General features: G+C 45.3%; 1 protein-coding gene across 1 annotated transcript in view; it reads right to left on the reverse strand.

The window, feature by feature from the left end:
• SGIP1 (SH3GL interacting endocytic adaptor 1) overlaps positions 1-12,299 on the reverse strand; it is a 318,128-nt gene that overhangs the window by 11,120 nt on the left and 294,709 nt on the right. The window contains exons 22-23 of the mRNA XM_082265257.1: positions 8,198-8,262; positions 1,612-1,776 (exon numbers count right to left, since the gene is read on the reverse strand). Coding sequence (XP_082121383.1) covers positions 1,612-1,776; positions 8,198-8,262 — 230 coding nt within the window. The remainder of the gene's footprint in view (positions 1-1,611; positions 1,777-8,197; positions 8,263-12,299) is intronic.

Here is a 12,299-nt window from a genome sequence, read left to right on the forward strand (position 1 = left end):
GGAGCATGTGGAAACAGCTAGCTCATATCCTCACTCAGGGAGGGGAGCCCAAAGACCCATAATGACCAAAAATTTAGAGGAGCTGGGGGGGGGGGGGGGATGGGAACCCGGGGGTCCGACCATCCCAGGGAGGGACCCACCTCCACTTTTTTCTGCCTAGTGTCTTACGCCTGTAGGGGGCAGTATAACCCAGTGGTTAAGAAGATCAGGAGCTATGTCCGTCAATGAATGAAAGAGAAAAATTTAAGTTAGATACAGCCAGCTTATCCCAACTCCTGTATTAGGCCTTCTTCACACTGCCGTGACTTGTAATCGGATATCCCTGAGTAACTTCATCGCGGCTTGTTTACCACTTCTTTAACAGAAGTCAATGCAAGTTGTGTTGAAGTCACACCAAAGTAGTGCAGGAACCTTTTTTTAAGTCGGAGCGACTTGAGTTGCACAGATTAGAATGGTTCCATTGCTGTTAATGGGGCGCGACTTGTCATGCGACTTTGGCAGTGTGAACCGGGGCGAAGAGTGCCCCCACTTTGCATGAAGGCGCACAGGGGGCACCTTTCGACAGCAACATTGTTAGTCAGGGGGAGGGGAGTTTTAGATGGACTAGCAGATTTAGATACACTAGTTGAAGCCCTACTCCAGCTAATACTTTATAGCGTTTTTTTTTTTCCCCTTTTGGGATAAAGGTTTTGGAGAAAATTCACACTATGTGCAGTGACAGACGTTTTAACACATGGTAAAACATTTTACCGCAGGAACACACAGGAAACAGTTGCTTCCTATATGTCCTATTAACACTGCAATGCAGCCTAGTACTGCAATAAAATGACATTTGCAGCACAACTACCAGACATGGCAGTGAATGAAGTGTACACTTTTTGTACACTTCAAATAAAGCTCATACAAAACAAAAAATAAACCACCACACTGCCCCCTAGTGCAGCCAGCAAAGCAGAATGGCCAGAGCGCTGAATCACTCCTGCCGCTCTGTGTTACAGTGTGAATTGGCCCTAACAAAAATAAATAAAACTGATCATTGTAAGCAACCCTGTCACTGTTGAATGGTTTATCCCATCCCTGTAACTGATACATCTGCTTGTTGCTTCAGATCACCAGATGAAAATAGAACAAAGCTTGAAAAAAAAAAAAAACACGAATTTAGCTATCACATCTAAAAATTGGAAAGCTGCAATATAATGTTTGTTTTTGGGTTTAATACCACTTTCAGCCTGCAAAGAAAAAACTGCCACCTTGAGGCTGAAGTGCCATCCGTTTTAATAGTAATCCTGTGAAAAGAGGACGGATTTTTTAAAAATGAAAAGTGTTCCAAATCAAGGCTTTATAGAACTTCAAAATCTAAAATAAAAGAATAAAATAAAAATATGAGGAATTCAGATAGTTATTGGGCATTGAACACTTTTATATAGTAAACAACCCTCTTGACATTGTTTTGCAATACCCTGAGATTTTGTTCCAAGTGGAAGTTTTGATGAGATCGAACATCGTGTGCTGCACATGTTCAGATCCATGTGACAAACTAGTAAATACAGACTGTTCTTCAAATAGACTTCCAAGCATCATCCATTGCTTCCTGCTCATACACTTCCATACCTGCTGCAAACCTCTTTTTAATAAGTGAGAAGCGATATCCTCCTCCAACCAGCTCGATGTCACAGCTGGACAACGTTGACCCTTCGCTAGTGAATTGTACTACTAATGGAGCTGGTTTACTTGGACCTTCAGACAGCTGGAATCTTGCGAGTAGTGACCCAACCCCTACAAGAAGGGAAAACAAAAGATGAATACAGCGTTTCAACAACTGCTTGGAGATCTGGTTCGGTCATGTGATCTGGCTCCCGTGCATCAGTCAGCAGCGGCTGCTGCAGGGGAAAGGATGGAGTGCCGAGAAAGCATTGCCATAGGAAGTCTATAGTATATTTGACATGGTTCCAGGCTTTACCAGCAGTTGTCAAGCACTCTCTCCTCTCCCCTGCAGTCGCCAGGCTGACACAGGGGATCATGTGACTGGACTAGAGTGGAAGAAAGTAGGCGAGTATATGCATCTTTTTTACACAGGTTAGTCAGTAAAGGTGTTAGAAGGGTGGAAGAGATGGTTTTAAGGTTAGTTATGGTTAAGCTGGAATTTCACAGTTATGGTTAAGCTGGAATTTCACTTTAAAAGTAGAAATAAAGTCAAACTTAAAAGGAAAAAAAAATACAAATTAAATGTGCACCATAAAAAAGTACTCTGCTCTTTAATTTACTTTGGCCCTATGGCCACCTTAGCACCTGCTGATCTGGCTAGCTGACTCTAGAGCAGTGGTCCTAAACTCCGGTCCTCAGGGCCCACTAACAGGCCAGATTTTAAGTATTACCTTGGGGAGATGTAGACTAGAGTAATGCAATCACTGAGCACCAAATGATATCACCTGGGATGTATTTCAGTTCTCTTGCAAACCTGGCCTGTTAGTGGGCCCTGAGGACTAGGGTTGGGGACCAGGGCTCTAGAGCATGCCCACTTTCTTTTATCATGTGACAACACTAACCCTTCACTTCTGAAATTAGGGCAGCGTTGCCACCCTCGTTGTAGCTGTGTCTACAAGGACTGAAGAGCAACTTGCTGATGCAGTGGGGCAAGACTATTAGAGCCTGTAATGATGGACTTTTGTTCACTTTAAGCAAGTTTTGCTTTTCTACACAAACCTATTGGAATGCAGGTAGGCCCTTAGTGCAGCCATATTTGACAGACAAAGAGAACATGACCACACCAAACTTGCCCCTTGTTTGTATTGGTTTATCAGTGGGTGGCCATTTGTAGTCCCCGTTTGTCTTAACCACTTGCCGACCATATAACTTAGATATAAGGCAGCAAAGTGGCACAGATGCGCCGAATCACAACACTTCCAGGTCTGAGGCACACGCACGCCCCCGCCGGCCTGCTCCTGCTGTGTTTCAATAGCTCCTTGCAGTCTGCCGGCAATCGGTCCAGAGACAGAAGCACATTGGAAGGAAAGAGCCTCTCCGGAGGGTAAGAATGAAACTTGAACTTTGTAGTTGGACCATATCACTTTGTGGATCCACTTGTCTTGCACCAAGGAGGTCCACAGGTCCGAAAACTAGCGAAAACATACCCCCCACCCTTCATGCAGAAAGAGCCTTGTCTGTGGGTCTGGAGAAACCAGCTTTGGACTTTCCAGACTAAGTTCACTTGGATCCTTCTGAAGAGGCATAGAAAGTTTTTGAACCTTTGTCAGCCGATCCTGAAGGACGAAAAAAAAAAAACTTCCTGTGAATCGAGAATGACAGGCCATGTCTGCTGACGAGGCTCCTTACCCTTACTAGCCTGCAGAAGAAAGGTGCTCTTCCCCCTGTGAGACTCTTAAAGACGTCTTCCAGGGTAGCTCCAAACAGGCAATCTCCTTAAAAAGGAAGATCAGTTAAGGCTTTTTCAGAGATCTGGTCCGCAGACCAACATTTGAGCCACAAAACACGCCCAAGGACCACTGCAGAAACAGACAGTCTAGAAATCCAAAGAGGCATCACAGATAAATTGCAGCCCCTGGACCAACTGGCCTGCCAGCTCTGCAAAGGCAGGGGGGAGCTGCTCACACTGCAGGTCACGGCGTAAAAGCTTAGCCCACTCGGTCAGAGATTGTGACACCAGGTCAATAGTGAAGACCGGTCTGAGTGCCGAGCCAGCCACAGTGAACATAATGCGGGCCACTGCCACCGCCTTTCTGTCAGCCAGATCCTTAAAAGCTGGCTACTCTTCTACCAGAATCATGGCTGCCTTACTCAACCTGTAAACAGGGGGATCCACCACCGATGGAACAGTCCACTTCTTGAGGGACTCTTCAAATGGGTACCTCATTGCGAATTGCTTAGGGACCACAAAGGGATGTTTTGGACGTTCCCACTCTTTTGCAAGAAATTTGTCAAAATAGGAAGGAAACACCTTCGCCACTCTAGACAGCCTGTGAGTGCCAAAGGGAACCGGTGCCTCCACTGCAGCTTCAGCTGCGTCCTCCATTTTTAAAGTCTTACGCACAGACACAATCAGTGCGTCCACCAGCGCCTTTTCGTGCGCAGCTACGGGAGTGAAGGAATCATCCTCACCATCTGAGAACTCAGGGCGCATGGTCGCAGACCCCTCAGGGCTCGAGGCCGCAGACCCTTCAGGACGGCCCCGTTCACGGCGGCCAAATGAGATTCAGAATCTGAGGAGACAGATAAAGCAGGGGAAGATGGGGGGCACTTTTTACTACCCGGCCGCTCAAAAGCCACCTCCACCCGGGACACAAAGGACTCCAGGACCGCCGTCAGTGCATCAATGGATGGTTGGGATCCGGAGGGCCCCGCAGACTCAGAGGGGGGTCAGGTGGTGAAATGTGCTCCAAGGACTACATGAGGAATAAGGGCACCCTCCGATCCTGCAGCAGAGAGAGGGAGAGGACCCCACCAGACTCACCACCCCACCAGGCAGTCACCGACAGCACCAGGATCAAAGCACTCCACGTGCGGCGTCCAGGAAGAAAAGAGGCCCAGAAGTCAGCACCAGGGGATACACAGCTAAAATGGCCACCCAGAAGGCTCCATAGTAATGGCCGTCATTCATTCCAATGGCGGACTAAAAAAAATTGCCACAGCAGCTACACAAACATGGCCGCTAGCCTATACAGAAAATAGGCTACAACAAAAAGGCTCCCAGGAGGAATCCCGGGGCCCAGGCAAGACACAGAGCAAGGGGGGGGGGGGGGCCATGGCAGAATCCATCCCACCAGGTACAGCCCCCCCCCCCCCAACGGGCGATCTCCCAGTCACCGGCGGTCCACCCCCGACCCCGTCGCCAGTATAGCACCCGGCCCCAACCCCAGGAGGTAGCCAGACCACAATACAACCCCAGTATAGGTAGAGGGGGGATAGATGACCCGCAGGGCCATCAGAACCAAGGGGGGGGGGGGGCTTAACAGGAAGGAGGGGAACCCGGAGGTCCGACCTTCCCAGGGGGGGCCCGCGTCCACCCCAAAAGCCTCCAGGGGGCGAGGGGGGAAGGCTAACTCACCATACCAGGTATCATGCCGGCACAGCTCCAGACAGAACCTCCTGGCCATCAAAATGGGGGGGGGCTGTTGGCCAGGAGGAATGCTGCAACACAGGCTTTGACCCCGTCATATGCGACCTCGCAAGGCCTTTACTCACAGGCCAGACCCCGTCCGGTGGGGCTATGTCGCAGCTAACCTAGTGCGGAGGTCTGCACGTGCTCGCTGGCCAGATGGGATTGCCACTGGATCTACATTATCAGGCCCATCGCCCAGTCCGGCAGTTGATTGTAGATTTCACAGGAAAAAAAAAAAACAGGAAAAAAAAAATCCTTCTAAAGAAAAAAATTGCAAGGACCAGAGATCCCAGCAGGGAACTAAGTCCTTACTCCTGACTAGGCAGAAAAAAACGGAGTACCTATAGCAAAGAGGGGAAGTACACCTCCTGGGACTGCCCATAGGCATAGTCAAGTTCTTTTTCTGCCTAGTGTCCTACTCCTGTAGGGGGCAGCATAACACAATGGTCAAGAAGATCAGGAGCTGTGTCTGTCAATGAACGAAAGAGAAATTAACATTTTATGATTATATTAATTTGTCCAATTACATTTGAGCCCCTGAAAATGGGGGCAGTTCCTAAAATTTGTACTTGATATTTATGTTCAACCCCTTGAGTTAAAGCTGAAAGTATGCACTTCAAATTCATTTGGATTGTTTAGTTTTAAATTTATCCGGTCAATCTTGTGGCATACAGAGCCAAAAGTATGAAAAGTGTGCCTGTGTCCAAATATATATGGACCTAACTGTATGTCCATGTACAGTACAGTATGCACCCAATACTTGGTCGGGGCTCCATTTGCATGAATTATTGCACCAATGCAGCATGGCATGGAGGCGATCAGCCTGTGGCACTGCGGAGATGTTATGGAAGCCCAGGTTGCTTTGATGGCGGCCTTCAGCTCATCTGCATTGTTAGGTCTGGTGTCTCATCTTTCTCTTGACAATACCCCACAGATTCTGTATGGGGTTTAGGTCAGGCAAGTTTGCTGGCCAATCAAGCACAGTGATACTATGAACATTAAACCAGGTATTGGTACTTTTTGGCAGTGTGGGCAGCTGCCCAGTCCTGCTGGAAAATGAAATCGGCATCTCCATAAAGCTGGTCAGCAGAGGGAAGCAAGAAGTGCTCTAGAATTTCCTGCTAGAGGGCTGCGCTGACTTTGGACTTGATAAAACACAGTGGACCAACACCAGCAGATAACACGGCTCCACAAATCATCACTGACTGTGGAAACTTCACACTGGACCTCATGTAACTTGGATTCTGTGCCTCTCCACTCTACCTCCAGACTCTAGGACCTTGATTTCCAAATAAAATGCAAAATGTACTTTCATCCGAAAAGAGGACCTTGGGCCACTGAGCAACAGTCCAGTCCTTTTTCTCCTTAGCCCAGGAAGACGCTTCAGACATTGTCTCTGGTTCAGGAGTGGCTCGACACAAGGAATGGGACAGTTGTAGACCATGTCCTAGATACGTCTGTGTGTGGTGGCGCTTGGAAGCACGGACACCAGCTGTAGTCCACTCGATGTGAATCTCCCCCAAATTCTTGAATGGCCATTGCTTATCCCTGTTTCTTGTGCACCTTTTTCTACCACACTTGTTCCTTCCACTCAACTTTCCATGCTTGGATACAAATGACTGTTTTCAGGACAACTGTCAAGTCAGTCTTTCCCATGATTGTGTAACCTACTGAACCAGACAGAGACCATTTAAAAGCAGGAATATGCAAACTGTGGCACTCAAGCTGTTGCAGAACTACAAGTCCCATGAGGCATAAGAAAACTCTGACAGCCGCAAGCCTGACACGCAGAGGCATGATGGGACTTGTAGTTTTACAACAGCTGGAGGGCCACAGTTAGCATATCCCCAATTTAAAGGCTCAGGAAACTTTTAGAGCTCTTTTGAGTTAAAGAGCTGATTAGAGTGTGACACCATGGGGTTTATTTACTAAAGCTAGAGAGTGCAAAATTATTCACAATTCTGCATAGAAACCAATCAGCATCCAGGTTTTATTGCCTAAAGCCTTATTGAATAAGCTGAGGTTAGAAGCGGATTGGTTTCTATGCAGAAATGTGAATACTTTTGCACTCTCTAGCTTTAGTAAATAAACATCCGTGAGTCTACAATAGTGAACTTTTTTTACAATATTCTAATTTTCTGAGATACTGAATTTTGGGTTTTCACTAGCTGTAAGCCATAATCATCAAAATTAAAAGAAAGAAATGCTTGAAATATATCACTATGTGTGTAACACATCTATAGATATACTTCAGTGTAACAGGTAGAATTATTCAATGTATACAAGACATGTAAATGTTTAACCACTTTAGGACTGCCTGCCCGCATTGTCCTGTGGACGGGCAGCTCCTACAGGCACAGCTATGCACCTATACTGTACGTCGCTGCCTTCTTCTGGGTTCAGGGTGTCCCTCAGATCCCACCCTCGCCCACTGTCATTAGACACAGCAGGATTTTGTCAGCAGTTCGTGGCCAATGATTCATACCCGGGACCTGCTGATCGGCTGTGTCCAATCACAGCCCAGAGCCCTGTGCTGACAAACAACACAGGGCTGTGTACAGAGGGAAGGATCTCTGTTTTCCCACCCTATAGAACTAGATTTTTTTTATAAAAAGCAGCACACAGTACACACATTATCACTTGTTAGGTACACACTTAACCCAAGATGTCCCTTTCCAGCAAATGTGATTAGTACAGTGACACTGGCGATGTCCATGACAGTTAGTTCGTGTCAGATTGTCCGCCGCACTATCGCAGTCCCACTATAGGTCGCTGATCACCGGCATGACTAGTACAAAAAAAAAAATTCCTATATATATACATATATATATATTCTCGATTGTAAGCTCTAACGGGCAAGGTCCTCTAAATCCTGCTGTATTGAATTGTATTGTAACTGTATAACTCCCTCATATTGTAAAGCGCTGCGCAAACTGTCGGCGCTATATAAATCCTGTATAATAATAATATATACACACACACACACACACACACCATAGTTTTTAGATGCTATAACTTTAACAAATGAATGGTTATTATACATCTATCCTGGCTGGAGAGCAGGTAACACTTGCAATTTACCTCCATTTTCAGATTTCTGCGAAATATCTGGAATTTTCCATAATATCCGTTGTTGTTCAGCACTCCTGAAATAGACAAAACAAGCAAAATCAACTGATAAGAGAAGACAAGTTTCACCAGGCCTGAATTGTTTAAAAAGATATACAGTGCATCTGGAAAGTTTTCACAGCGCTTCACTTTTTCCATATTTTATTTTATGTTACAGCCTTACTCCAAAATGGATTAAATTCATTATTTTCCTCAAAATTCTACAAATAATACCCACAATGACAACATGAAAGAAGTTTGTTTGAAATCTTTGCAAATGTATTAAAAAATAAAAAACACATGTACATAAGTATCACAGCCTTTGCTCAATACTTTGTTGAAGCACCATTTGGCACCAATTACAGCCTCAACTCGGAGTATGATGCTACAAGATTGGCACACCTATTTGTGGGCAGTTTCTCCCATTCTTCTTTGCAGGACCTCTCAAGCTCCATCAGGTTGGATGGGGAACATCGGTGCACAGCTATTTAAAGATCTCTCCAGAGATGTTCAATCGGATTCAAGTCTGGGCTCTGGCTGGGCCACTCAAGGACATTCAGAGTTTTCCCCTAGCCACTCTTTTGTTATTTTGGCTGTGTGCTTCGGGTCGTTGTCCTGTTGGAAGATGAACCTTCACCCCAGTCTGAGGTCCAGAGCGCTCTGGAGCAGGTTTTCATCAAGGATGTCTCTGTACATTGTTGCATAATTCTTTCCCTTGATTCTGACTAATCTCCCAGTTCCTGCCGCTGAAAAACATCCCCACACAATAATGCTGCAACCACCATGCTTCACAGTAGGGATGGTTTTGGAGGAAACCCAAACCATGGAGTCCTACAAGGTAATCTACACCACTCCCTATGACTGGATGGGAGGAGCTACTCCACTAATTACTATACAACGCAATCAAAAACCCAAATGGATATAAGCTCAACCCCTACCCATATATTCCAAAGGATATCTCAAATATCAATCTTATAAATACCTTTTCATTCTGAAATTACCAACATTATAATATCTTCAAGTGGAAGTAGGAAAAAGAGAGGAGGGTGGTAAACGTGCGGCTATTATCATTTGCATAACAAAACTTGCCTTTATTGTAGAAAAATAAAATCCACATACATACAACACACATCACAAAACATATTAAAATCAAGTTCCAGCTAATCTGCTTCTATTGATGAGCTCATATATGAAAAGGTGTAAACTTGTTAGAGTAGATACTAATAATTGTGTTATTTATACATCTTGTATTATTTGGCCATCCATCAACCATATGTAGATGCATGGAATTCCATCAATAGTAACAAATGCGACTGTAAAAAATATATAGTGATCACCTCAAATTGACAGAGCAATCTCGTCCTGAAAGATTCATGTCATACTTGTCATTGTCCACTCTTTTTAGAGAAAAGATCTACCAAATAGATTTGCAATGAGGCCGGGAGCCAGACTATCATTGGAGCAGTGGATGGACACTTGGGTGTAGGTGGTATAGTCATGCAGTTTGATTTAAACATATCCAGAGGTCAACCTCATTGCTCAATAATCCAAAGAAATACAAATTAAGGTAAAGCTTATTAGCAATGTCACTTGTGGTCCAGAGGAGGTAGACTGGTGGTGTGCAGATAATCCCTACAAGAATGTGAAACTCCTCACCTTCCTCACAAAGGTGCATGCAATATACAGTCCTGTTAGCCTATACACAGGTATTTCTGGTCCAGAGGAGGTCAAACATGTGGAAAAATGTCTCTCCTCCTAGAGAAAAGACCCTTATGCTTAGGAATGTGTATTGAGCAGGCTTCAGGGCTCAGACTTCTGCATGATTTCCATATCACAAAAATGCTCCAATCCCACAGTAGGTGGCATATACGTGTGTATATTTCTCTGTGATCTATATTGTCTCATGCAGACAGTGTTAATTTATCAAAGTCCCAAGCCACAATCTTCATCTTGGGGTAGGGAGCAATGTTCTACAGCAGGCATGTCCAACCTGCGGCCCGGAACCGCAGGCAATGCGGCCCACTGCCCCCTGACAATTTTTTTTTTTTGCTGGGGAGGAAGGAAGTCTGCTCAGGGGCACGGCCACAGCGGCTTCCAACTAACTGTAGGCAGAGGCTGCCTCGGAAGGGATCACCCTCTAGTTGTGTTAAATTAGTGCTGGGGGGGGGGGGGGCAGGGGGGGTGGGGGCGGCAGCGCGGGAAGGGTGCGTTGGCGTTTTTTTTTTACTTATATACCTTAACTATAGTATATATTTTATATGCGGCCTGAGAAAATTTCTCTACACTCTATGTGGCCCAGAGAGACCAAAAGGTTGGACACCCATGCTCTACAGGTAGTTTATGTGGTCAATGGGCATTTCCCATATTTAGAAAAATGCTTGTATAGACAGAATCTCTATAAAGGCACTCAGTACTTATCAGATAGTGGTCCTCAATAGCAGATTGCTTTCACTGGATATCACCAATGTCACCAACGGTTCCATACTCCAGAGACCAGGATTGACAAAGGGAGCAGGTAGCTGGAGAACAAATAAGCCTGACCGGTTTGCCGGGTGTCCCGGCTGATTCAGAGGCAGATGTTTAACACCCACTACACTTCTATATGTTTTTTACAGTCGCATTTCTTACTATTGATGGAATTCCATGGATTCTACATATGGTTGATGGATGGCTATATAATACAAGATGTATAAATAACACAATTATTAGTATCTAGTCTAAACTTGATTTTAATATGTTTTGTGATGTGTGTGTGTGTGTGTATATATATATATATATATATATATATAGAGATAGAGGGAGAGAGATATATATATATATTTATATATATATTTTATTTTTCTACAATAAAGGCAAGTTTAGTTATGCAACTGGTAGTAGCCGTGCATTTACCAGCCTCCACTCTTTTTCCTACTTCCACTTGGAGATATTATAATGTTGGTAATTTCAGAATGAAAAGGTATTACTAGGATTGATATTTGAGATATCCTTTGGAATATATGGGTAGGGGTTGAGCTTACATCCATTCTTGCTTTTCATTGTGTTGTATAGGGAGGGTTTTGGCCAGGTGATGAGCGGTGCCTGGTTTCCTCCAGACATGACGCTTGCCATTCAGACCAAAGAGTTCAATCTTTGTTTCATCAGACCAGAGAATTTTGTTTCTCATGGTCTGAGAGTCCTTCAGGTGCCTTTTGGCAAACTCCAGACGGGCTGTCATGTGTCTTTTACCGAGGAGTGGCTTCCGTCTTGCCACCATACAGGCCTGATTGGTGGAGTGCTGCAGAGATGGTTGTTCTTCTGGAAGTTTCTCCTCTCTCCACAGAGAAACGCTGGAGATCTGTCAGAGTGACCATCGGGTTCTTGATCAACTCCTTGACTAAGGCCCTTCTCCCTCCAACGCTCAGTTTGGCTGGGCAGCCAGCTCTAGGAAAACGCCTGGTGGTTCCAAACACCTCCTATTTACGGATGATGGAAGTCACTGTGCTCATTGGGCTTAATGCTGCAGATAATGTTTCTGTGCCCTTAGCCAGATCTGTGCCTTGATACAATCCTGTCTCGGAGGTCTACAGACAATTCCTTGGACTTCATGGCTTGGTTTGTGCTCTGACATGCACTGTTAAGCCCCGTACACACGCACAGATCGTCGTCATACAAACGTCGGCGGACGAAAGATCTGTACGCGTGTTAGTATGGTGCCGCCGACAGCTGTCTGCACACAATCCGCGGACAAGAGTCTTTCTTGCAAACATGAAAATTTTTGTCTGCGGACACCAGAACGGACGATTGTTCGCCTGTCAGTACAGAATTCGGCCGACAGACCGCAGATTTGCAAGACTGGGCATGCTCAGAAAATAAAAAACACAGGGAAAGTTAACCATTACATGACATCACTTCTGCAGTCAGCTGAAGTCTGCGGACAAAATTCTTGTGCTGTCCTTGTGCTGTCTTTGCACTTTTCAACAGACACCGACATCCCGGGGAGAAAAGACGAACATTTGTATGACGACGATCTGTGCGTGTGTACGGGGCTTTAAACTGTGGGATTTTATATAGACAGGAGTGTGCTTTTCCAAAT

Source organism: Pelophylax lessonae, assembly GCF_965119305.1.
Source record: "Pelophylax lessonae genome assembly, chromosome: 8".
Taxonomy (NCBI): Eukaryota; Metazoa; Chordata; class Amphibia; order Anura; family Ranidae; genus Pelophylax; species Pelophylax lessonae.